Raw genomic sequence first — 25,949 nt, 5'->3', positions numbered from 1 at the left:
AAATCAACTCATAAAAAGGGATTCGAAACCTAACCTAATCTGAAATACCTAAATTTGAAACCCTAAATTTGAAATCACAACACCAATTCATCAAAATACAAATGATTCTTGGTCGTGGATTCCAACAAATTACCTCAGTGTGGTCGGTTTTGAAACACAGATGATTCTTGGTCGCTTTTGGTCGTGATGTGTGGGTCGATTTGGGTGCCTCTGGGTCGCTTCTCTTGAGACCTCCGATAGTTGATGTTCTGTCCCGTTCTAAATGTGAATCTGAATTGATAGTTTTGTTCTATTATTAACTGAGTCCGACATTTGAACATTCGGAGGAGTCCGAATTTATAACATTCGGACTAAAACACGAAGGGGCAATTTTGGTTTTTCCCCACTTTTAAATGGGGTGGGAAATCTAAAACATGGGGTGGGAAATCTAATTCCCTTAAATACATGTTGGCGGTCGTGCTAACAAGTGTTAGCACTGGGTGAGGATGGTAGAAGAACTCGCCGCTCAGGTCTCTCATTGTCGCTGCCCGTTGAGATCATCCTCTGACGATTACTCAAGCTGGTTCGAGAAGGAAGACGAAGGTACGAAAGGGAGATCCTCTTCCACTACTGGAGGAAGTAGGTGAGTCTCATTCTAGCAGCCAGCGACGAGTTTTCTCAAGAGACAGAAGTGAGAAGACACAGCGTAGGGAGGTTAGACAGTATGTTCTTTCCATTTGCAATTCATTATCTGATTCTGGAATTCATAATTGCAATAAATTGTTCTGGGATAAGTTTTTGGAAATCTTTGGGGGTTGGGGAAAGAACTTGGTGTCACTCATCTTGGGGATGAAGAGTCCTTGATTGGTAGAATTCAGGGAAAGGAAAAGAGGGATGCAGAAGAATTAGCAGCTAATGCTAATATAAGGAGGGAAGAGACAGGTAGATGATGAGAATACCTACCTACAATGTTAGAGGATTGTTTAATAGAATTAAATGGAGAGTAATTCGTGACATTATCATCAAGGAGGATGTGTGTTTTGCTTGCTTCCAAGAGACCAAGTTGGAGAGCATTGAGGCAACTTTGGGGGGATGGCTCATTTGATTGGACATACATGTTGTCGGTTAATAGAGGTGGCGGACTATTATGTTTGTGGGATAGAGAAACCTTCAGATTGATTGAGAAACAACTGGGCAGGGGTTTTATCTGTCTCCGAGGCACATGGGGGGTGGATGAATTACCCTGTATTATTGTCAATTTCTATGGTTCGTGTTCATCACAGGAAAAACTTCAACAATGGGAAGAACTTGCAGCACTAAGGTCATGCTTCACAACTCATCTTTGGTGTATTGTGGGGGACTTTAATTCTGTCTGTTCACCTGAAGAGCGTAGATGGATCTTTTCTAGCTCTGATCCTTACCGTAGAGACAGGGAGGAGTTTAATAGTTTCATTGATGATGCGGAACTTTTAGACTTACCTCTAGTAGGGAGAAGGTTTACTTGGTTTCGTCCAAATGGGCAAGCGATGAGTAGGTTGGATAGAGCACTTGTGTCCATGGAATGGATGGAGGCGTGGCCAAACTGTTTTTTACATGTGTTGAGTAGAGAAATTTCTGATCATTGCCCCTTGATCCTTAAGTCCTCTAATCACAATTGGAGTCTCAAACTTTTCCGGACTCTTAATGGCTGGCTCCAAGACTCTAGATTCAAACCCTTCGTGGAAAAAGAGTGGAACGATCTCCACTTTCAAGGTTGGGGGGCTTTCATCTTTAAAGAGAAACTAAAAGCCTTGAAGGCTAGCTTGAAGACGTGGAATGCAGACGTCTTTGGAGATTTGGTAACTCAAAAGAACTCCCTAACTAGTAAGCTGGCAGATTTGGATAAAAAAGCGGAGGAGGTGGGGCTGTCGGAGGAAGAGAAAAAGGAAAGGCAGGTCGCACAATCAGAGTTTTGGAAAATTGCTAGACTTAATGAGTCTCTCCTCTTTCAAAAGGCTAGACAAAGATGGGTCAAGGAGGGGGATTCTAACTCGAAATACTTTCATTCCCTTATTCGCTGGAAAAGGAGGAAAAATGATATTGTGGGGCTCAACTTAGAAGGTGTGTGGTATGAAGAACCAACAGAGATCAAGCTCAAAGTAACAGATTTCTTTGAAAGGAAGTTTAGCGTGAATACTGAGGAGGCGCCAAAACTAGATGGGATTGGGTTTAACCTACTATCTTAAGCTGATAATATCTTTCTTACATCACCGTTTCATATGGAGGAAATTAAGGAAGCTGTGTGGGATTGTGATGGGGATAGAAGCCCGGGACCGGATGGCTATAACTTCCGGTTTATTAAATCTTTCTGGCACCTTATGCACTTGGATATCAAAAAGGTACTTGATGATTTCTTTCTTAGACGTGCTTGGCCAAAAGGAAGCAATGCTTCCTTCATAGCGTTGATCCCTAAAACCGATTCTCCGGTGGGGCTCAACGACTTTCGACCTATCTCGCTTGTGGAGTTGTGGGATGTATTTACAAGATAGTGTCAAAAATTATATCGAAGAGGCTTAAGCACGTGTTGTCCAAGTTGATTGATGTGAATCAATTTGCTTTTCTGGGTGAGAGGAATATGATGGATAGTGTATTGATCGTCAATGAAATCGTAGATGAGGCCAAGAGGAAGAAAAAACCGACGATAATCTTTAAGGTGGACTATGAGAAGGCTTACGACTCGGTTAGATGGGATTTTCTTCTGTACATGCTACGACGAATGAATTTTTGTGATAAGTGGATTAAGTGGATAAGGGGTTGTTTGGAATCTAATTCCGTCTCCGTGCTAGTTAATGGAAGCCCTGGTCCGGAATTCAGAATGTGTAAAGGGCTTCGGCAAGGTGACCCATTAGCTCCTTTTCTCTTTCTAGTGGTGGCAGAAGGCCTCAATGGCCTATTTAAGAAGGCGGTCCAACTTGACAAATTCACTTGTTTGCGGATGACACCCTTTTCATTGGTGAAGCAATGACACAAAATGTCTCGACCTTGAAGTGTGTCTTGAGATGCTTCGAATTAGCCTCCGGTTTGAAGGTCAACTTTTATAAGAGCAAATTGATAGGGATATCATTAGGGGAACAGACTTTGAGAAGTTACGCCACCACCCTTCATTGTTTAATTGATGTTATTCCTTTCAAATACCTTGGGCTTCCAGTTGGGGATAATCCAAGAAGGGCGGCATTTTGGGAACCGGTTATTTCAAGGATAAAGAAGTGATTAGCTTCTTGGAAGAACAAAATGTTGTCATTTGGTGGAAGGATTTGCTTGATAAAGAGTGTTCTATCCTCAATTCCGCTTTTCTTCCTCTCATTTTATAAAGCTCCGGTGGGTGTTATTAATGATTGTCATAAAATCTTGAGGAGATTCTTGTGGGGAGGAGTTGATAACATTAATAAGATAGCATGGCTAAGTTGGGACACAATTTGCAGAGCAAAAGATGAAGGAGGCTTGGGGATCAAAGATTTGGGCAGATTCAATAAAGCACTAGTGGGCAAATGGCGGTGGCGAATTTTGACAGAGAAGGACAGCTTGTGGAACAAAGTGCTATGTGCAAAGTATATGTGCTCAAGTCCTTCTAAAGCCTCTTTGTGGTGGCAAGACTTGAAGAATTTGTGCTTTCCAGAGGGGAATGATTGTTGGTTTGAGAATCAACTTTGTAGGAGAGAAGGGGATGGGGGTGGAACTCTTTTCTGGTCCGACACTTGGCTTAATAATCTGAAGTTTTCAGAAACTTTTCCAAGACTCTACTCCTTATCTGATCAAAAAAGCAGCAGCATTAAGGAGGTGGGGCATTGGCAAAATGAGACTTGGGTATGGTGCTTTTCTTGGAGAAGGAACTTACGGGTTTTTGAAGAAGATCTCCTCAACCAGATGATGAATTCCCTGAATTCATTTGTGCCATCTCTGAACCGAGCTGATAGTTGGTGGTGGCTTGCCAATCCAGAAGGAAGCTATACGGTTCACTCAGCCTATATGTGTTTGCAAGGACAGGATGGTGAGGTGGGTGAGGAGGTGTTCAGCAGCTTGTGGAGCGTCCCTGCTCCATCAAACGCACTAGCTTTCACATGGAAGGTGTTTTATGATAGGATCCAAACCCGTGACAACCTCAAGAAGAGACATGTTTTCCCTTCCCAAGCAGATTTGAGATGCCCCCTCTGTTTGTCTTATGAGGAATCTTCCCAGCACCTTCTCTTCTCTTGCTCTATAGCTTGGAGGGTTTGGATGGCTAGTTATAAGTGGATTGGTCTCTATACTGTTCTGCCTAATACTGGAAAGGCACATTTTATGCAGCATTCATTTCCTTGGCGGTCGAAAGCACAAAAACAAGGGGCATGGCTGGTTTGGATAACTGTCATCTGGACAATTTGGAACCTTAGAAATAGCATCATTTTCAGAAATGGCCAAGTAGACATGGATAAAGTGTTGGAGGGGATACAATTCAAGTCCTGGAGTTGGCTCAAAGGTAGGATAAAAGGATTCCACTACACCCTATATGAATGGCAAGTTCAACCATGCATTTTACTAAATTCTCTGTGATCATTTTGCTGGTCGGGCTTGTGTCTGCTATGGTGAATAAACTGCTGAATTTGCTGCTTGTTTATGGTTGATGCTGTTTTGTTGACAGGGTGCTGGTTTGACAGTCTTTCACTGCTGAATTTGCTGCTTGTTTATGGTTGATGCTGTTTTTGTCTTTTTTGTAGTGCTGTACCATCTGTTTTGTTGGTTGAGGCACAACCTCCTTGTGAGCTTTTATGCGTTTGGCATTTCTTTATCCGTAGTTAGTTTCTGGCTAATTTTCTACCTCTTTTGTAATTGGTTGGAGTAGGGTACTCCCTTTCAATATCAATTTTGGCTTATCTAAAAAAAAACTCGCTTCAATGTAAAATGTGAACTCAACTAGTATGCGGACAAATACAAAAGACTAAATAGCACTAACTGGATCACCTGTGGCTATTCAATTGTTGTTTTCACATTAAAGGCTATCCCCTGTAGCATATAGCCTTCTATGTTTGTCACCAACTCACCATACATGTATGTAGGTAGATATTGACCACCAAACATGTATTTTAGTAGGATGCATGCAACACTTTCACTAGACAACTTTCAACATTTATGATTTAACACCTCCCTCATGCTTATGATATGAAATATAGTATAATGCAGTTTCATTACTACTCCATTACTACCCTATTGGTGAAAATCAGTTCCTTACTTGAATCTTACCAGCAAACATGCAACACTTTCACTAGATAACTTTCAACATTTATGATTTTAACACCTCCCTCATGCTTATGATGAATATAGTATAATGCAATTTCATTACTACTTTATGGGTGAAAATCAATTGTGAATCTTCTGAGCAAAGATCTTGAAAGCAACTATATGATCATAACAACAAATGAACTAAAATTATTCAAAACTAAAACCATAAAGCTTGCATTCAATTTCAAATGAGATCCATCTCAAGATAAATCAGCACAAAATGGGAGTCTTAAACAAAAAAACACAAACTAGCAGAAACCTTAGAGATTGAATGTTGTTCTTAACTCAATAATAAACTGACACACCAAAGAAACTTAATCTAGATCAGGGTCTTGGCTTCATCTTTCCTTCATTGGCCATCTTGAAGAGGCGGGCTTGTGCTGCTGCAGCCTTGTTTGAGTGAAGAGATGCCACAAATTTTTCCCTGACTTGGTTGGTTGTGAAGGGGAACTTGCTGTTGACCAAGGAGTTGAGATAGGAAGCTGTGCCTTCTCTGTAGAGTGCTCCTAGCCCATCACTTCTTGTGTTGGAAAGTGCTTGAGGCAAGCTGATACCAGCACCAAACCCTGGAGCATTGGTCACACCAAATGCACTCCCTAAATTTCCCCACCAGCCAAGGATTCCCCAAATGATTCCTGGGTGAGTGCTCCAGTAGCTGAAAATCAAAGTTAAGGATCCATCAGGTCATGAAATAATTTGGTAGCATATTACATGTTTGAAAAAAGTTCTATGAGAAGCTTCTATTGTCAGAATTGATTTCGAGGAAAAATAGGCTGATCTAAAGGACCATGCTATATATTATATGTTTATAAAATTGGTAACAATGTTCTGTTTTGTGTTTTCAGACAAAAAGTACTCTTTTTTGTGAAAGGAACTTACTTGCATGTGCCAGTGAAGGGAGATGGGGCAGGGAAGAAAGGGGGTGAGGGGATGCTTGGGGTGCCAGGGTCAATTGGGGTGCCAGGGTCAGTTGGGGTGCTTGGTGGGGTCAAAGAGATTGGTGGAGATGAGGGGCTACCTCCTCCAGATGGTGGTGGGGAGTTATAGTACCCACCTGGAGGGTTTGATGGGGTTGATGGTGATGGGGTTGATGGTGTTGGAGTTGATGGTGTTGGAGTTGATGGTGTATGAGGTGTTGATGGTGTATGTGGTGTTGATGGGGTTGTTGGAGTAGAAGGGTCATGTGGGGGTGAAGATCCACAGTTTCCACCTTTGGGTGGTGATGGTGATGAAGGTGGGTTGTAGTAACCTCCACCTCCTCCATGTGAGGGTGGAGTGCTTCCATGGCCACCTCCAGAGCCATGATGAGGAGATGGAGGAGGACTCTTGTGTGAGCCTGCATTAAGTGAAGGCAATATCAGATGAGAAAGGAAAAGATCAAGATCTTCTATGAACTTTAACTTCATTCAACTTCATGCATGCTACATTATGGAAGAAAAAAAAATTGAGCCAAAGAAGCTAGCAATACTATTCTAGCTTTGAGTTAGAGAATTACATAGAGAATCAGAGAAACCTGTGGGAGGAGTCCCAGCATGTGGATCTGGAGTGTAATAGTTCTTCTGCTCTCCAACAGTAGAGGACATTACAGGAATGATCACAAGGTTCTGAGAAAGCAACACAACAAGAAGTGCAAGCATGGTAAGAGAGACATGGCTTCTTTTGCTCTGCATTGTGTCTAGCTTCTGGGAAGAACACCAAGAGATAGAACAGAGAAGAGGGTTGAGAGATTTTGAAGTGCTGTGGATTAGGGAGCTAGGAGGGAATATAAAAGGGTTCAAAGAAGTAAATATTAGCAGGTGGGAGGAGTGTGTGGTTAGTTGACATGTTGCAGGGTGCATTTACTCATAGTCTTCACTGTTTCTTCATGTAATAATAAAGTCTGTTTTGGTGGATTTTCTCTGAAATGATTTTAAGAGCACATGACTAGCATTCAGCTGAACATGCATGCCTAATCTAACACTTCCTATCTTTTATGATGTTGATAAAAAGCTTGTAAGCCGAATTGAGTGCAAATGTCCCTTATATTTGTGGTATTGATTAATTTCAAGTACACACCATTTCTTTGTTATGTTTACTCTAAAGAAGTTTAGGACTTAGAAAGCTCATTTAGACTCACATCTGTGTCTCCTTCAGTAAAATGAGCAATGAATATAATATAATATAATACCAATCACTTGACAGTGAAATTTTGAATATCCCCAAGAATTGTGGGAGTTGATGGAGACATACTTTAAGGAAAAAATAATACTCTCAAAATGCATTACATATGATACTTTTTTTTTATGGAACTTAATATATATGATACATTAAACACACAACTATGGTTGATTTTAACAGGCTGTAGCAATCAATACATGATGGGATTGCCTTTCTGTATTCAGAAAAAAAATTCAAAAGATGAACTTGTATATAACATACATAAATATGAAAGTTTGAGTCTACCTGACATGAATTAAATTGATCTGATCTACTAATCTTCAATTTCCAGCTCACTTTCATTTGTTCCTTCTGTTTATCTTCTTTCTCATTTTGTTTACTACAAATTTCAAGGAAAACCTCAACAATTTTATTAATCAGCAAGGAAAAGTAGAAAACTTAGCTATGGTACATTGTCTGCAACAGAATCTAAGCATATATGTTTAGAAAACAAATTGATCTGAATATGTGATTAATAATAATGTATTGTCTACTATTTGAATTTTTGGGGAAGATCATTCGAAAATGAAACATTTGGCAAAACAGTAGAGAGTAGGAGGGGCCCCTAGAGTCTGAAATTTACAATTGAGTGAGTTATTCCGAAATAAATGAGATTGACAGAAAAGTAGGTGAAGTTCCACAAAAATGTTGGGAGAGGAGTGAATTGGAGGTAAAAAAATTGGTGCCACTGTTGGGGATTGGGACTCAATTTAATCTCTGTCAAACCTTCCATTGACTTGAGCTTTTATTACAGACAGAGATACAGTTCAGATCCAATAACTTTTTTATACTAAGATAAAGTCCTAAACAAGTATATTGAGATTATCTATCATAAATGAAATTGAAAAAGACCAAAAATGCCAGAAGGAGATATCTATGTAAAACTGTTTACATTTCTCAGTGTATACTGATTAAATTCTTAAGGATATTAGTTAAGGAATCATATAGATGTATGAAAAGTGTTTATTAAAAGTTGCATGGTTCAATTTACTTGTAATTCAAATGTAATGGCTTTTAATGAATGATTTCTATTTTTACTATTAATTCCTTAATAAGTAGTATAATTTAAGTACCTTAGGTAACACTTTCTTAATATAAATAAATGACAGTGTGTACCTGAAAGAAAACAGTTTGGCTATGAGCTGTTGCACATATAGAGGTAGACAGTGCTGTGAATGGCAGCCACGAAGATAATTTAATGACAATGTAAAAGACAGTGTTAGTAGGAACTGGGAAGACACTGCTAATTAATATTGCTGTGAACTTCTCTCCCTGGCTATACATGCATGTTCCAGGGGATTGTCTGTTTTGTGAAAGGTTGCTGTTCCTACTGGGATCCTCCCTGGCTATAAACTGTTGTATGAAACATTGTATTCTTGATAGGTGTGTTTGAATTAACAAATTATTAAGACTATCAACTAAAGTAATTAAGTTTTAACCTGTAGTTAGTTTTTTTTATGTGTACCAAGGCTTCTTGCCGATAGCTAGAGATTAATCTCTTTCAAGGCAAAGAGATTACAGAAGTGAGTATGACCTCTAAAAAAATTGTCTAAGTTATTTATTAATCAATGTCAAGAAGTTAATTTAGGCTGTTTATATATTTTTATTTGTGTCATGCTCCAATTAACTATACTAAAAACATAATTTGTTGGGTGAAAATACATGATTTTTTATTATATATATAACATTTTCCCTAGGCCCTCGCGCAAGAACTCATGCTTGAAGTTGAAGGGTAGACAATACACATATTCATTGTACTGAAAAACACAATTGTTTTTATTAGAATAACGGAAGGAAGTATAGAGGGTTAACAACAATATTGCCACCTTGACCAATTGTGGTCATCACAGGACAAGGGAGTAGCACCTATAGCAACCCTTGTTGCCGGCAATATTGTACTGAAACACAATTTTGTTTTATTAGAATAACTGGAGTATAGATGTTTGACAACACGATGTTGCCACCTTTACCAATTGTGGTCGCTGGGAGTAGCATCAGCACTCAGTAGTAACATGACCTTCAAGATTGCGAGCTGCAAGAAGGGATTAAAGTTGATTGAACCATGTGGGATAATTGGTATCATTTAGTTTAATTAGGAGCTGGTAGTGGTGTTAAATTCAATGAGGATTTGGGAGTGTGAAGATGAGGTATCGTTTATGGTTGCGACTATGATAATATCTGATCACCTTCGAGTCACTGACTTTTGTTCTTGATCAATAAAAACATCATTGACAAATAATTTCGGAGTTGATTGTCTTTTATAATCAAAGAATGTCAGCTATCAATGCCCTTGAATGTTCCCATTAATTATTACTCTATTCCTTAAGGCCAACACAATAGATTAAAGGTTTGTGGTGTTATCTCACGCTAATGTATCCAGATGAACACAAGTATCATTAATTTTGTAAACTCCTTCTCATTGGTTTTCTTTGAGTTCTTTCATATGTAAAATGGTGGGTGTTATTCCTTAATTTTCATATTTCATATAATTCAAACTCTCTCAGAAAGTGTAACTCAAAACTTGATGGTATAAAGCGGAGTTCGACAAGGCAAGACAAAGCACAACAAGAAGGAGTGTGCCGATGCAAGGCAAATCCTGACTGTGTGAGCACGGTAGTGAAAAGTGTATTCCAGTCCAGCTGGAAGCACAACGGTGAATAGCGGATCACAAATGAGTGGATACAAGCGCCAGGTACCTGCATAAGCCACACTAACACTCAAGTCAGATCATGAAATCTCAACAGTATAAGAGGAAGATCAATAGAGAAAATAAGTGTTCTACCTTTCTTTCTCAATTTTGACAGTACTTAATACTTATACCTAATCTATTATCGGTCTTCCTCGTCTCTATGGCTAATGAGTAGTAATCGCTTCCCAGAGCGGTATAACCATATATCTACGTGGCATAACCGCTTAACAATAGTTTAAACAGCCTAACCGGCCTTGCTTTGTTGGCATATCAAACTTACTTAGGCTTGGTCTTCATTGCATCAAATCGGACTTCGGTCCAATGATGATTGGCTCATTTGGGTCGATTGGTCAAATCATAACCTAGAGCTGACTAGTCGAAACTCAGTTAGCTCAAACGAAATGTCTCATTTTAGGCTTTTAGGTATTACCACGGTCAGTGGGAACTCAACCCTGAACTGTGGGAGAAGTCGCAATTTCTTATTTCTCATAAATGGTGCGTGCTTGGATATTTAACTTGCTGATGAGCATGCTCTAACTTTAGCTTTTATTTAACTTGTTGACAGTACTTAATACTTATACCTAATCTACTATCGGTCTTCCTCGTCTCTATGGCTAATGAGTAGTAATCGCTTCCCAGAGCGGCATATCCATCTGTCTACGTGGCATAACCGCCTAACAATAGTTCAAACAGCGTAACCGACCTTGCTTTGCTGGCATATCAAACTTACTTAGGCTTGGTCTTCATTGCATCAAATAGGACTCCGGTCCAATGATGATTGGCTCATTTGGGCCGATTGGTCAAATCATAACCTAGAGCTGACTAGTCGAAACTCAGTCAGCTCAAAGGGAATGTCTCATTTTAGGCTTTTAGGTATTATGACAGTCGGTAGGAACTCGACCCTGAACTGTGGGAGAAGCCACAATTTCTTATTTCTCATAAATGGTGCGTGCTTGGATATTTAACTAGATGCTCTAACTTTAGCTTCTATATATGCCTAATTCCTGTAACCTCCAAGCTCAAGCTTGACTATTAATTAAGGACATGTTTGTGTATACACGTTGCTTTTCCAGTTGCGGTAAATGCAAAGCAAAAACAAACATGCAGTATATGTAAATCATTAAAATAACGCATCTTTTTCCATATAGTTTATTGAACTAACACTGTTTCTCTATTCATTGTGCAAGGAAATAATTGACACGGTCTTTGGGGAGAGAGTAACCCCCAATGGATCGGTGTGGTGGAAAGACTTGTGATGGTTTGTGGGGGAGAGGAAGGTTGGTTTGAGGACTATGTGAGAAAAGAGGTGGGAAAGGGTGATGCAACAAGGTTTTGGGAGGACAGATGACGACGAAGGCACGACATGACGTTATAACAGAAATTTAAGAGGCTCTATGACATCTCTACTCAACAATCTTGTCTAATTAGCCAAGTAGGAGGATGGGAAGGGGGGACATGGAAATGGTATTTATCTTGGAGAAGATCTTTATTTGTCTGGGAGAATGCTCTATTAGAAGACTTAATGAAAGATCTTGAAGTTGTGCAATTAAAAGAGGGCAAAAAAGACAGTTGGACGTGGGAGGCTTCAAGTTATGGCTTATTTTCTGTCAAATCATGCTATGAATTCCTCTTGGCACCAAATCTGAGTGAGGACCAGTATTTCTTCAAACAGTTATGGTCAGTAGCGGCCCCCTCAAAAGTGCTAGCTTTTGCTTGGAGAGTGGCATTGGATAGGATCCAAACGAAGTAAAATATGCAGAAGCGAGGAGTGCTCCAATCTGATGCTCTTTGCTTGTGTGTCCTTTGTCAGACTCATGAGGAGAGCCTGAGTCATCTTCTTTTCTCTTGTAGCTTTTCCTGGCAGGTGTGGATGCACATATATAACTGGTGGGGAGTTTCTTCTGCACTACAAGCTGATGCAAAAGAACACTTTAAACAACATGGATAGCTTGTTTTTCGAGGCACAGATTCGGACTGGTGGTCTGTTTGGATGGCAGCAATCTGGACAATCTGGGGTCACAGAAACGGAATTCAATTTAATGACAAAAAAGCTAATGTACAGCAGGTAATGGACTTAGTGAAATTCAGGTCCTGGAAGTGGCTCCGCTGCAAGAAGAAATGATTCAATTCCTCCTCTCAAGATTGGAACGGGAACCCCTCTGGTTGCTTGGGCTTAAACCACTATTTGATTATTTGAAACAATCCTCTTTTGATGCTTGTCTAACAAAGATGGTGAATCCCGTGACTTCCTGTACAAAGCATTTGAAAAAAGTGTTATGTTTCTCATTCTTTTTCGTTTGCTGATTATTGTTGTTCTTCCAGCGCCCCTTTGCCTTTCTTTGTTGGCCACTGTCCTTTCAATTTGATTTGGGTTCACGTGTAATTTATAGAGAAATCAAACTTAGGCTAAAATAAATTATAAGAGCAGAACTAGTTTAACAAAAATCATGAAAGAAAATTTCCACCAATTAGATCTTTTGTTCAAGGTGAAGTCTAATGAGAGAGAAAAGTTCAAAGTATCTATATACATATGTAAAGGAGACTTGAGTTTTTGCACTCCTTTACATTAAATGCATTAAATAATAAAGCATTTCTTTTTATATTAATACCTTTAATAATAAAATTAAAAATTAAATAAAATTTCTTAAGTTAATAATCTATTCAACTACCTACTAAAATCTTCTATATACTTATGCAAAGCAAATTTGAACAATAAAATTAAATACATAAATAAATAATAAATTTCTTTTGTATTAAATACAATAAATTAAAAATATAAAAACTACATCCACTTTATTATTCATTATATTAATTATTAATTGTTAAGCATTTCAATTTCCAATATTTAAATTTTTTTAAATTAAATATTAAAATTTAAAAATTTTAAAGTTCTCTTAATGAAAATTAAATTATTTAAATTATAATAATTTTTTACAACTTGAGGTGAATTTTTTTAAAAATAATAATAATTGAAATTGACCACCTTTACATTAATGACAATAATATATTTTTATTAATAATTTTCTTATATTCTTTACTAATTGTTAATAATAATTATAAATTAAAATTAAAATTATTTTAATTTTCGTTATTAATCATATGTTGAGAAATTTTTCAAAAATAACAAATTAAACTTATTACTATTTCTTAATTAATAAATAATGTTAAAAAATGTCTCTATATGGTATTTATTATTACTATACCGAATGTATGTATTATTTGAAAATATTCTTTAAATATGATTTTTATCTATTATATAGATGTAAAAAAAAGTTGAGGAATTTACTCAAAAAAAAAAACTTGAGGAAAAGTAATAGAGAAAAATAATTATAACAAAAGTTGAATAAATTTAAGTTTACTAAATAATATTCTAAAATATTAAAATTATGACTCATTATGGTTATAATTTTTTAAGTTAAAATTATTTCATTTTTGATAAAAAAAAGTATAAAAAAAATGTTATTATAACTTATATTAAAACCTTATTACTTGATTTAAAATATTTCAAAGTCACTTAAAGGATTTTTCAAATGATTAAATAAATAAATTATTATTTTTAAGGATAAGTTATGATTAAAAAACAGAATAACAGCTGGGGATAATATTCTCTCTAACTGAGTATCAATGTTTACAACCGGATATATGATAAATCAGTCTCTCTGCAATTGAAACCATAATAATAAACCCAAAACAGAGAACCCAAAACAATAGAATATGTTACAACCAAAGTTTCTAAAATTAATTCAATGCTAATTATTAAATATCAATTACTAAATTTGAGTGATATTATTTATTTACGGAAATAGATATTTTGTACGAGCAATTTAATACACCAAAACTATTATTTTGATGTCTCAACACGGTTTTTTATTATATTTATAATAAAAAATAATTTTTATATTTAGTAATTTAATTACACTATAACTAACTATTTCACACATCATTAGCAAGTTTCGTCTTGCGTAAGTAAGTAGCTTCATAATAAGTAGCATTTTCCAAGTTATAATGATAAAAACTTTCAAATTTCTCTTTTTCTACCCCATCTCAAAATATACAATAAAATGCTTAACAAATGCAAAAGCAGGATTTTCTTAATCCCTCCATGTTTAGCACTTCTAAGTTAAGTACCCATTTTGAGGTTTGACTTGATGTCCAACGTCAATTTTGAACAGACAGCCATGCAAATTTTCCAAAAACATTCTAGGCATCCAAAACCAACTCACCTTGCATCTCTCTTTCTCTCTAAAAACAAATCATCTACAAAATGTTTTGAATTTGCAGTTTGCAGCTGCAAAATGCGACAGTAACATTGCGGTTAAAGCAGTCATCACAGCCTATGTGTTTGACAGCTACATTCATACAAAACAAACTGCATTTTGCCGTAATTGTCGCAACTATATTAAGAGTTAACAAAAAAGAAAATCAACATTAATTATTTAAATTTCTTTTTAGTGTTCTAAGACATTGTTAATTGACAAAAACTATGAAAATGGATTCTTCATATGGCGGCTCTTTTTTCCTTCTGCTTTCTCTGTTCTTAGCCTTCAGCACATGTGCATTTGGTGATGATATAAATGCTGATTTTGACAACCTCTTTGGAGAAAATAGGGTTGACATATCAGGTGATGGCCAAACCATGTTCCTCACGATGGATGAATACTCTGGCTCAGGTGTGGTGTCAAAAAATGAGTACTTGTTTGGACGATTTGATATGAAAATCAAGCTTGTTCCTGGAAACTCTGCAGGAACAGTCACTGCCTATTATGTATGTCATGTTCCAGAGAAAGATTATTTTGTTTAAATTATATGATTCTGATTTTCATTATGATTGATATGCATTTTATACAGATATGTTTCTTATGCATGCATAAATTTATGCTATGGTATTGTTGTTCATATGTACTTCATTTGCAGCTAAGCTCTCAAGGAGCATACCATGATGAGATTGATATGGAATTCTTGGGAAACTTGTCTGGTGATCCTTATCTGCTCTCAACAAATGTATATGCCGATGGTGTTGGGGGCCGTGAGATGCAATTTTATCTTTGGTTTGATCCCACAGAAGACTACCATACTTATTCAATTGATTGGAACCCTGAGCGCATTATGTAAGTAACAAAACCATTTTGATTCTTAAACACCTCAACAGTACATTCATCTGTCATACACCTCTTTTTCTCTATGTATGTCCTCTTATGTCATATCGCATCATATATCATATCTATTACTTTTTTTTTTCTTTTCACAATGTACTTATCTGGATTGTCTACCTAACATTTTCCATCTCAAAATATGCACAGCTTGAGATGTTTTATTTATCTTTACAATCCTGATTTATAAACATCCAAACAGTCCGGACACTCTACATACATTTAATTTTTCTCCATCTCTCTTCCTATCGCAAAGAGGGCAGCTCTCTCATGCATTCTAACTTAGAGAGTTGTTTTGCCCTTTCTTTGTCAATCACTAAATGCAAATTTTAAAAGTTATTATTATCGAGGCATGACACTCTATTACACTAAACAATCCCTTATTTGGTCAATTATGCGAGACCAACACTCAAAGAGTAGCATGAGAAAGTTTTCTTCACATCAAATCATATATTACAACTTACATCTTTCATTTGTTTCTTTTACCTTCCCTTCTCTATCTCTTAATTTTGGTGTAAGCCTCAAATAGGGTTTCAGCGTAATATTTTCCTTACCTTTATATATGTGTTTCTTGTGTTTCCAGACTCTTGGTGGATAACATTCCAATCAGAGTGATACAGAACAGGGAAGACATTGGTGTTCCATTCCCTACACATAGACCCATGAAGGTGTACACCACTCTTTGGAATGGAGACTCATGGGCAACAAGATGGGGAGAGGTGAAGCTTGACTTGTCAAACGCTCCCTTCGTGGCCGGCTTCAAAAACTTCCATGCCAATGCTTGCGTCCCTGGGCCAGATGCAGATTGCAAAAGTTTCAATGGAGGAAAATACAGAGGCCTTGGTACTGAAACCAAGATGCATTTGCAGAATGTCCGGTCTAAATGGGTGGTTTATGACTATTGCCGGGATCTCAGGCGCTACGCTCACGGTCTTCCATATGAATGCCGCAAGGAAAATCTATTACAAGATGAATGAATAGAGGATAATGATATCACAGTCATTCTGCATAATATTTTTTGAAGGCCAAACCATGCAAATATTGGATGATATCATGAAGGAAAGTTTGCATAACTATGACACAAGATGTAGCTGTTCTATTCTTTTAATATGTTGGAGTTGCCATGAAAGGATGCTACTATATTGGAAGGCAGTGGATTTTGACTTAATGGCCTAATTAACCCTTTTGATAGATGTTCTAAGAATATTTGTTTACTTTAATTTTATGTCTCTCTATTTTGTATGAGCATAAAAAAATAAGGAAAAATTATTTAATTTGACTTTAGACATTTTTTTGTTCTTTCAGTGCTCTATCTTTCAAATTTCATTATCATCAGCTAAATGAATTGAATGGATAACCAAAATGATCCATGAAGATCCCTCCAAACTATTAGTTATAACTTATAAACAACTTTTTCCCCAATATACTCCCACAGCCGGCAACTATGAGACTAATACCCTTGGAGATCACATTAAGTAGGTAAGTCTCATCCAACAAATCTTTCTACATACACACGCTCAGAGATCGAACCCTGGACTAAATGCTTAAGACTATCAACTGTGAACGGATAATTTTTGCCATTATTTAGTGGAGTCTAAGAAAAAAGCATAACAAAAACTCATCATTTTCATAATTCAACCTCAGAAATAAAGAAACTAGTTAGACTCTTGATCAGCATAACAAAAACCCAGTACCAGAAAATGGTGTAATCATCTCAAGAAACTAGAATAGAAACCAACAACAAAACATGGCATGAATCAAAATTCCCCAAATTGAAAACAAAGCTAAACAGCCTAAACTCAATGACTTCCAAAATTGATTAATTGAAGAACCCTAACTTCAGAGTTTTAATCTTTCCATTGAAAAGTGAAGAAGCTACATACCAAGCTTAACTACCTCCTTTTCCTAAACCAGAAATGGATCAAAGCCGCCACCGCAACAATAGCCCCGGAAGATCCTGCAACCACCACCGGCCACTGCAAATTCTCACTCTCCTTCATCTTCATGCTCCTGATCCTCAATTCCAAAACCCTAATTTTCTCCTCAAATTCCTGAATCTCCTGCAAGAACCCTTCAATTTCCCTATCTTTCTCATCAACTTTTTCCCTCATCTCCTCCTCCGCCCTAACCCTCTTGCTCCGCTCCTCCACCTCCGTCATTTGAACTACCCCTAACATCCGCTCCAGTTCCCTCACCTTCATCTCCTTCTCCGTGTTCCCCTGCCTCAGCTCCTTCACTTCTCTCTCCAGATCCTCAATCCTCGTCTCTCTCTCCTCCGCGAGGTTCCTCAGCTCCGCCTCGCCGTCACGTAACCGCTCGATCTCCGCCTTGAGGGTCTTGATCTGGTCATCCTTCTCCGCGTTCTCGCGCTCCAGCGCCGCCGTGATGTTGGGTGTGGAATTCGCCATGAGGAATTGGAATGAACTGTGTGGATTGGTCAAAGAGGGGATCGGAGTGATAGGAACTGTGAAGAGTAAAGAGTGGAAGTGATTCCGATGACGAAGTCATGAGGAGGAGGATTTTCCGAGAAAGTTTTGGAGGATTTTCCGGGAAAGTTTTGGAGGATTTTGCGGGAAAGGGGAAGGAGATTCAAATTTCGCACCAATTTTTTTTTTTTCAAAAGTTTGCACGTTTTTTAAATGAAAAATATTTTCTTTGAAGAATTAAAAACCGATTTCCTTTTTTTACAAAGGAAAAAAAGGCACACTAAACTAAGGCATCCCAGTAAAGGAAGCCTCCAAATCTTCAAGCCCCCTCCATCTCGCACCGCAAACATGGTTAGCGCATCCGCCACCATATTATTCTCGCGAAGGTGTATGGTTGAGAGACACTTGTCAAGGTTGAGCTAACATCTCCTTGATGGATTAAAGGTCCTCTATATGCCAAAAGTTTTGCGCATTGCCTTCAAGCAATTAACATAGCACTCTACATATCTTATCCCAAGATCTCACACAAGTTTGAGACGTCGCTAATGCTCAGAGTTCAGCCAGAAACACGCCACCAATTCCAAATTTTGTTGGAAATCGGAACTCATTTGCCCAAGTCTATTACGGACAACACCACCACCACCCATCTGATATGAATATACGTAGGGAAGATTTTTGTCTATTTTTTATTTTTTTATATTTACGATATCCTCCACTGAGACAATCATGTTCAAGTTGTGAACATTTATATTATGGTCAGACTAACTCTCCAAACGGAGATTTTTCTTATCCACACGACTCAAATCCACAACCTTGCTTTAGGAGGACCGAATCATGACATTTTTTTTAGATAAAACGAAAAAATGGAACAAATGACATCATTTCGGTGTATTAAATGGCATGCAGTTAACCATAATAAACTAATCGTCAGCTAATAAACTAACTATCACCGACCTTTGACTGTTGATGTAAAAAAGGTGTCTATAGCCTAAGAAAACTAATTGTTTTTTTGTCATCATAAAAAATGGTTTTTTTTACTGAAACAAACATTAACCCTAATTGTTTGTTTTGTTGTAATAGATAATCAAGAATTTGTTATAAAAAATAATCAAATTTTCTGATATTTTACTGTGACAGGACAGTTTTTCATCACTAATTATAGACAGGTTTGACAACCTCTTAATGATACAGGTTATTTTTGTGCAAGATTAACTCCGGAGAGTTAGCACACCAGAATCAGCAAATAATAAAGGCCAAAACCCAAACAACAAAGGCAAAATGCTTAAAGGAGGCTTCCAATGAATATGAAAAACATCAGCAGCAGCATTCCCCTCATACTAAAGAATAACAGTCACAACCTCTGCACTGTACAAACCAAAGCGTTTGATCTGTTTTTCAATTACCATGTCATAACCTTAAAATGGTGTGGAGGTTACTGATTTGTGGAATAAAAACCTTTAAATAATACTCCAATGGAGGTCCAATTCAGAGCAAATATTTCTGGAAAACCCCAAAACGACTGTTAGTGTTAGGATAAAGGGCTTTTTTGTTTAAAGTATACAAGTCAAAATTAGACTCTTTATTTCCCAATTAGTGAGGAGATCTTTATTTACATTTTGCACCATTCTTTTGAATCCCAATGAAAGCCTGAATTTGTCAGTGTCAGATGAGACCTTGAGTATGTGAAATTTCATTTATCTTATTAGAAATACAAACATCCAAGAGCTTGCTTTCAAGGTGATGATTTCACTGCAAATACCTAAAAAGGAAAGTTATGGACTCACTTACAAGATAGGACTCAATTTCAATGTTACAGTTTCTCAATAACTGTTTGATTCAAAGCTTTTTTTGGGAAGCAATTCCTAATGGCCCTCTCCCTCCCTCACTTTATAGTTTATACACAAATAATAACCAGAGACTACAACTCCTTTCCTACATAGAGCCCTTTTCTCTACAACATGGATTGTCCCCTCTGGCCAAACTACTCACAAACAAGACAAACCCTATTCTAGAACATTCTTGCCATACCATACTGAACAGGACCAACCTTTCTATGAGCAGTGGCCCCAGCTGCAGCATTGATTCCACCATATGGAGCCTTCGACTGCAGCAAGTTTGTTTCTATGGCTATTTGATCACCTTGTTCTAACTTGTTCACCCCTGCACGCGTCATGAAAAATGGATTTGTATCGATATTAATAGCTATCTCCGGTGCAATTTTGGCATTCACGCCACATTGCTGTGCATGTTTTGCTTGCAAAGGAACACCTTTATCAACTTCTGGTCCTGGCCTTTCTTGAATTCCAGGGCTAGGTCTTTGATAATAATATGCTGCAGGAACAGGTTGAGAAGGAAGAACAGAACCTCTTATGTATGCTCTTGGATCATAAGAATCCTTGACAACAGTACCGTACTCGTATGGAACAACAGGTCCAACAACTTTACCAGGTTTTGCTGAAAACAAAAAATGAGTATAAATTATTGATCATGCACTCGAACTTAACAAACGATTGTGATTTAAGAGGGCAAAGAAAGCTATCATAAGCATTGCTTAAGAAATCAACGATTGTGATTTAAATAACATCATAGTTTATTTACATTATACATAATGCAAGTATATGATCACAATCATAACAGTTGATTTCTTAATCAATGACTATGATAGCTTACTTTACGTTCTATATTGAATCTTTCACTTGAGAGTGGCTAATTCCACATACAACCGCATACCTAATGGAATTCTTTGGGGCCCCTGCAACGACCTTAGCACTGGATTTTCTGTATCTCTGGGATTCTTATTATATTCCTCAGATATATGTTGGTTTTTGCTGGAAGCAATATTTATTTGCTCTTTATGGTGCACGGTATTTGAATGCACAATTGTTGACCTGTCAATAATTCAAAAGTTATATGCTACTTATCAATGAAAGTTATGAAACAGTCACACCTCACAACTAGAATGGAGTTGGTGAGGTTGATTTTAGTCAACTAACTTGTGAATTGTGATTTCTCTGTACACTATGCTAAGCCATTGAAAGAGCACCTAAATAGTACGGTTGAGTAGTCAAATCAAGAAAATTGCTTCATAGCTAACAGTTACAAAAATATAAACCCAGGCTTCATAAAAAAATATTAGCAGGTCTAATTAAAGGATCTGGATGTGACTCTTACTTATTATATACTACTCATCCACACCGAAGTTAATATTTTGCATAATCTAATCTAAGAAAGTGGCCCAGAGTCGAGAGACATCTATGCAAAATAAGACAGTTGACTAGTCTACAAAATGTTACATTCACATTATTCCGCTATGTAACAAAATTCAATTATTGAATTAGAGCTGACTTGCATGATTGTAACTCTGCTAAATCAAGACCGGGCTCATATGCTCTTTATCAATTCATTTTGTATACGTGTCTCATTAGTGATTTTTATTATAAAACGTCCTGTCCTTTAACCACTTGCTTAACATGAGCATAATATAATAAAAAGTAACTGTTTATCAACAATAAAGCTACAATTGAAATGCAACAAAGAAAAATGAATGAAATGATACGCTGATTTTTTTATGGATCAGAATTACCTTGGAAGAGAAACATGCTTTCTATCAAGTGGCATAACAGGCCCACTTTTACCATTTTCCTCTAGATGAGCAAACTGCTTTCTGAATTGATCAACAGCACTGCAAAGTATTGCCCCAGAATAAGGCATGAGAAAATGATAAAGTTGAAAATCTGAATTGAAAATCATCAAGGGAACAAAAAAAATAAAGTGGCATAGACAGTTGAAAAGCTATTAAGAAATTGAAAAACCTTGGATAAAGAAAGTTAGTTCTCTCTGTTCCATTCATATAGTCTTTCAATAGTTGTGGATGATACTCAAGAATCTCACGGAAAATTAGCTCTCGAATTTCTTCCTTCGTGACTCTCCGTCTTTCGAATTCAAACTCCATTTTCGAAATAGGCTGGCAGGATGGTTCCCTCTCAACTTTTGCTAGTCCCTTGAAGTAGGGATCAGCTAGTGCCTGGAGGACACCAAAACATTTAAGATTCTTGAGCAAGAATTCAAAACACTATTATATATAGCTATCCCGCTTATGATTCATTATGCTTTTTAATGCTCAAATGAGAGATAAGCTAAAGAAGTAGTCGAGGACACAACTAAAATACATTTCTGTGAACACATGAAAGCAATTGAGCACAATGTAACAAACCTCTTCAGCAGTGGGCCGGTCTTTCGGATCAAAAGCCAGTAACCTTTCCAACAGTCGTAGTGCTAAAGGGTCTGCATTAGAAAATTTTTGTGCAAACGGCACAGGTTGCTTTTTCCTCATGCTAGTTAGGTATCTCCTTGCCTTCTCATTGCGAACCTGCATAAATTATCACAAGCTGTTAACTTTTGGTTCACAACTAAGCTAAGCAAAAGAAGTGGTTTGTCACAAGCTGTTTACCCGTGATATAGTATCCAGTGAGGGAGTCCCAAGCAGATCTGTCATCAGATCCAACTGATGGACTACATTTTTTCCAGGAAAAAGCGGCTTTCCTGCTAGTACTTCAGCAAAGATGCAACCTATACTCCATACATCAATCGCTGGTGTATACTGCATCAAAATTTACATTAGAAAATTACAACTACAAAAAGTGAATCTCAAAACTCACAGCATTACGTGTCTGTTTGCAACCAAATAGAATATGAAATTGAGTTTGCTATGAACTATTTAACTATAGCCAGTACATGCATAATACACCTTCAATCTTAACAACGCCACAGCATTACAGCCAATCTACCTTCAATTTTACACTGACAAATTTGAGAAATATCTCCTTTCTATACCCCTACTAGTCTTGACTCCCCAATAGTCTACCCTTCTTAACAGTCAGTTCAATGGTACAAACAAAATTAAGAGAAACATATAATATAGTAGATTAATAAAAACAACGTAATGGTCTCCAGTTTTAGGTCTGATGGATGATTGAGGGAAAAGAAGATAACATAATAGGTGTTTCACGAGTAAAATAAAAATTAATGTGTGGTAAGCCAAGATTATGCATATATGAGCTGTCTCTCACTTTTACAATATTCAAAATAATCTGGGAAAAAAAGCATACCTTAGAGTAAAATGATCCACATAGCTCGGGAGCTCTATACCACCTTGTCGCAACATAATCCTGCAGACGCAAGCATTAAACCAGCGATAAACATCAGTCCGTACCTTCCCAAAAGATATGAGAAATATTGAAACAAATAAAAATAAACAACAGCAACACAACATGCAGAGCTGATAAAACAAAAAAGTAGAAAGGGTACAGATAATGGAAATTTTAGAGGGAATACCGTCCAAAATATAGTTGTTGGGGTGTCACTGAAGGCAACTCTAGCTAACCCAAAATCACAAATTTTGAGTTTGCAGTTTGCATTAGCCAGTATATTTTTTGGCTTCAAATCTCGATGATAGACATTTGCTGCATTGTATAGCTAAGAATTAGATAAGCATAATTGACATCAATGCCATTGCCAGCACACTCATTAAGAAATAGAAAAGGAAAAAAATAAAAAAAGGGCATAGGAAGGGGGGAATATTATGACAAAGTGTGCAATTTTAAGAGCATCAAGTGGTGAAGTGAAAAAAAAAATGAAAACAAAAGCAACATTTAAATATGATAATGTGCACAATCCTGATATCTTCATTGAGAGGAATGATGAGAAATTATTCAGTTTCACATTCTAACTCATGTAAGTAAAAAATACAAGTTATAGCCATTAGCCAAGCATGTGTATACATTCTTACACAACAGTAACAACAAAATATTGACGATTACCGGTGTGAATATACTTCAAAGCTCGAAGTAATTGATAGAGGAAAAACTGATAGTGCTCTTTTGTTAAGTCATCATTTGCTTTAATGACTTGATGAAGATCCGACTCCATGAGCTCAAAAACAACATAAATATCTTTGAAGTCCTTCCGAGAAGGAGGAAGCATAATGTGCTTTATTTCAACAATATCGGGATGTCGCAGGAGTCTAAGCAGCTTTATCTCACGGAGAATACGTGCAGCATCAGAAATATGTTCGAAGATGTCATGAATCTTTTTAATTGCCACTTTTTCACCAGTGTGAGTGTCAATCGCTGAACAGACAACACCATAACTTCCTTTTCCTATGACTTCTTGAATTTTGTACCGGTTGGCATCACCATATTCAGAGAAAAAGTCCATCTCTGTTGAACTCTGCAGTAGAGACATAAAGTTATTCCACATAGAAAAATCAGGCAAGTACAAAACAGGAAGCCAATAGACATCCAAAAATCAGCCTAAAAGAACAACTAAAAGAAATTCTCAGTGTGAATAGAAATTAAATAAAATGTAATTTTCTGTCTTACAGAAAAGAAAATTCACAATTATATATTCCAGAAATCTGAACTCATCAATACAAATATACAATTAATAGACATAATCCAAATTTGTGTGTTTGCATAAATTCACATTATGAAATTAGCATGATATCAAAGAGCCATAAACTCAAAGAGATGTTAGATTATATTCACAAGAATAAGATTATTTCCACATACATTGAATTACACAAGCAAGCTAACAAAGAACAAACATAAAAAGCCACATTACTCCAATGCAGACACCTCATTTCCTATCACAGAAGAATACCATTAAAAGGAGAAGTTTTAGTATTTGGAACCAAAAATATATAGCAATTCTTCTGACACTCCAAGACCAAATGCATCTCTTTGCTATAATTCACCATTTCATCTTACTCCAGTCAGTCTAATTTATATCATAGGAAATATTCTCAAATCTCTTTTCAACTCAACAGGAATGAACATATTGGTTTTGGAGGATCAAGCATCTATATACAATTTTTTTTTCCACCTACTTTGAAGCCACACAAAATTTGTCATACATAACTGATTATTCAAAACTAAATAAATATCGTTCACAAACATGTCAAAGAATGAATAATACCATCAATGAGAAGGTGTTTAAAGGTAAACAGAGACAAAAGATGGAATAGGAATAGGGAAACTAGAAGGCACAAAATTTGTCAAGACAAAACCAATAGCAGACAAGATCTGATTGATGGGATAAAAAACTGAAAGCGTTTTACAACAGGAATGTCATCTAGTAACTATTAAGGCAAGTTGCAGAAAGCACAAGTCAACAGGTGTAGAAAGAAAAAACCAATAGGATGATGTCAAAACAACAGCACCAAGAACGCCGTCTAATCAATTAAAAAAATCATGTAAATTTCATCAAGAAAAAACAAATATCTTTCCATCCATGCCGTTATCCTTCATGAGATGAAACAGAGACAAAATCATTGATGAAATACATATCAGAAAAAATGGCTCAATTTTGGCTAACAATACAACATGATCCCATTGAAAATCCTCTCAGAAAACACAATGATTCTTCCCAATCACAATTACACAATGATTATACACAATTACACAATGATTATTCACAATTGCAAAGATGATGATTAACAAGGAACAAGAATTCAACCTTTTTCCTGTGATCTGGCTGCTGCATTTTCAGCTGACACCTACAAATTCTCCAAAACCTCCCTATAGGGTCAAAGATCAAGCACAACCAGAACAAAACCCACGTCTCAAATCCAAAAAAGAACAAAACTTTAGCCTCAGCTCATCCACATTATCCCCTAAACCCACAAAAATCCCCACCTATCAACCCTCTCTTCCCCCAAATCCTTCACCAAATTCAGAAGCAGCAGCCGCCGACAATCATATACAGTGACGGTGCTGCTCCTACCCACCGCCGGCGCCGGCGACCAAAGATCCAAGCACCCTTTAGCTAGCTTCAACAGAAGAACCAAGAGAGACCCACAATTCGTTGCAGGTGAATGAAGAAACCCAAATGGGAACAAAACTTGCAGAGATGAATGAAGATTGAAGAGAGAGCGTGGAGTGCACAAGATCTGTATACACCGACAGGGGAAGAAGGGGGAAGAGAGAGAAACAAGAGAGAGAAAGAAGAGAGAGGGAAGAGAGAGAGATACGTGAAAATTTTGAGAGCTTTGAGGCTTAAATCTAGTTTGGTGGTGTCTTTGTGTATCTTATCCGTAACGTATAGAGAGATCCATACACATATACGGATACGAATACGGATACGGATACGGTTATCTTTATACGAAAATGTTGTATACTAGTATTGATAACTCTTTCAAAAAAAAAAATATTGATA

At 36.9% G+C, this 25,949-nt stretch overlaps 6 protein-coding genes across 6 annotated transcripts; 3 read left to right on the top strand and 3 right to left on the bottom strand.

Annotated features, from left to right (window-relative positions):
• The first annotated feature begins 485 nt into the window (after positions 1-485).
• On the top strand, positions 486-2,204 carry LOC130725399 (uncharacterized). Its single transcript, XM_057576634.1, has 3 exons — positions 486-582; positions 775-921; positions 1,366-2,204. The coding sequence occupies exons 1-3, from the start codon at positions 486-488 to the stop codon at positions 2,202-2,204; spliced, it is 1,083 nt and encodes a 360-aa protein (XP_057432617.1).
• A 33-nt stretch (positions 2,205-2,237) lies between these two features.
• LOC130725398 (secreted RxLR effector protein 78-like) lies at positions 2,238-2,983 on the top strand. Its single transcript, XM_057576633.1, has 2 exons — positions 2,238-2,357; positions 2,504-2,983. The coding sequence occupies exons 1-2, from the start codon at positions 2,238-2,240 to the stop codon at positions 2,981-2,983; spliced, it is 600 nt and encodes a 199-aa protein (XP_057432616.1).
• Positions 2,984-5,428: 2,445 nt separating this feature from the next.
• On the bottom strand, positions 5,429-7,081 carry LOC130723172 (protodermal factor 1-like). Its single transcript, XM_057574128.1, has 3 exons — positions 6,770-7,081; positions 6,154-6,610; positions 5,429-5,929 (listed from the first exon to the last, which is right to left on the bottom strand). The coding sequence occupies exons 1-3, from the start codon at positions 6,942-6,944 to the stop codon at positions 5,599-5,601; spliced, it is 963 nt and encodes a 320-aa protein (XP_057430111.1). The 5' UTR covers positions 6,945-7,081; the 3' UTR covers positions 5,429-5,598.
• Positions 7,082-14,353: 7,272 nt separating this feature from the next.
• LOC130723173 (xyloglucan endotransglucosylase protein 1-like) lies at positions 14,354-16,583 on the top strand. The gene is made up of 3 exons (XM_057574129.1): positions 14,354-14,924; positions 15,074-15,267; positions 15,893-16,583. Exons 1-3 carry the CDS (start codon positions 14,643-14,645, stop codon positions 16,284-16,286), a joined length of 870 nt encoding a protein of 289 aa, XP_057430112.1. The 5' UTR covers positions 14,354-14,642; the 3' UTR covers positions 16,287-16,583.
• A 206-nt stretch (positions 16,584-16,789) lies between these two features.
• On the bottom strand, positions 16,790-17,924 carry LOC130723174 (peroxisomal and mitochondrial division factor 1-like). Its single transcript, XM_057574130.1, has one exon. The coding sequence runs from the start codon at positions 17,715-17,717 to the stop codon at positions 17,202-17,204; it is 516 nt and encodes a 171-aa protein (XP_057430113.1). The 5' UTR covers positions 17,718-17,924; the 3' UTR covers positions 16,790-17,201.
• A 1,490-nt stretch (positions 17,925-19,414) lies between these two features.
• Positions 19,415-25,772, bottom strand: LOC130723171 (mitogen-activated protein kinase 20-like). Its single transcript, XM_057574127.1, has 10 exons — positions 25,251-25,772; positions 23,555-23,963; positions 23,070-23,197; positions 22,844-22,903; positions 22,186-22,335; positions 21,949-22,104; positions 21,548-21,759; positions 21,319-21,417; positions 20,466-20,623; positions 19,415-20,189 (listed from the first exon to the last, which is right to left on the bottom strand). The coding sequence occupies exons 1-10, from the start codon at positions 25,275-25,277 to the stop codon at positions 19,744-19,746; spliced, it is 1,845 nt and encodes a 614-aa protein (XP_057430110.1). The 5' UTR covers positions 25,278-25,772; the 3' UTR covers positions 19,415-19,743.
• Positions 25,773-25,949: the final 177 nt, after the last annotated feature.

The sequence above is a fragment of the Lotus japonicus genome, chromosome 6 (genome assembly GCF_012489685.1).
Source record: "Lotus japonicus ecotype B-129 chromosome 6, LjGifu_v1.2".
Classification (NCBI taxonomy): domain Eukaryota; kingdom Viridiplantae; phylum Streptophyta; class Magnoliopsida; order Fabales; family Fabaceae; genus Lotus; species Lotus japonicus.
Note: the sequence above shows the minus strand (reverse complement) of the source record. Positions and strands in the feature narration are given on the sequence as shown.

Bases quoted from the DNA above. Each gene is read 5' to 3' on its own strand.
- LOC130725399 (XM_057576634.1), top strand. From the start codon at position 486: ATGGTAGAAGAACTCGCCGCTCAGGTCTCTCATTGTCGCTGCCCGTTG. The intron at 583-774 runs GTACGAAAGGGA...TTCTGGGATAAG, and splicing joins GTTCGAGAAGGAAGACGAAG to TTTTTGGAAATCTTTGGGGG. The intron at 922-1,365 runs GTAGATGATGAG...GTTCACCTGAAG, and splicing joins TATAAGGAGGGAAGAGACAG to AGCGTAGATGGATCTTTTCT.
- LOC130725398 (XM_057576633.1), top strand. From the start codon at position 2,238: ATGGAGGAAATTAAGGAAGCTGTGTGGGATTGTGATGGGGATAGAAGC. The intron at 2,358-2,503 runs GTACTTGATGAT...TGTATTTACAAG, and splicing joins TGCACTTGGATATCAAAAAG to ATAGTGTCAAAAATTATATC.
- LOC130723172 (XM_057574128.1), bottom strand. From the start codon at position 6,944: ATGCAGAGCAAAAGAAGCCATGTCTCTCTTACCATGCTTGCACTTCTT. The intron at 6,611-6,769 runs GTAATTCTCTAA...CACTTAATGCAG, and splicing joins AGGTTTCTCTGATTCTCTAT to GCTCACACAAGAGTCCTCCT. The intron at 5,930-6,153 runs GTAAGTTCCTTT...TTTGATTTTCAG, and splicing joins CCCTTCACTGGCACATGCAA to CTACTGGAGCACTCACCCAG.
- LOC130723173 (XM_057574129.1), top strand. From the start codon at position 14,643: ATGAAAATGGATTCTTCATATGGCGGCTCTTTTTTCCTTCTGCTTTCT. The intron at 14,925-15,073 runs GTATGTCATGTT...CTTCATTTGCAG, and splicing joins GAACAGTCACTGCCTATTAT to CTAAGCTCTCAAGGAGCATA. The intron at 15,268-15,892 runs GTAAGTAACAAA...TTGTGTTTCCAG, and splicing joins TGGAACCCTGAGCGCATTAT to ACTCTTGGTGGATAACATTC.
- LOC130723174 (XM_057574130.1), bottom strand. From the start codon at position 17,717: ATGGCGAATTCCACACCCAACATCACGGCGGCGCTGGAGCGCGAGAAC.
- LOC130723171 (XM_057574127.1), bottom strand. From the start codon at position 25,277: ATGCAGCAGCCAGATCACAGGAAAAAG. The intron at 23,964-25,250 runs GTTGAATTCTTG...TCTCTACTGCAG, and splicing joins AGCCAGATCACAGGAAAAAG to AGTTCAACAGAGATGGACTT. The intron at 21,760-21,948 runs GTTTGTTACATT...GGTGTCCTCCAG, and splicing joins ACCGGCCCACTGCTGAAGAG to GCACTAGCTGATCCCTACTT.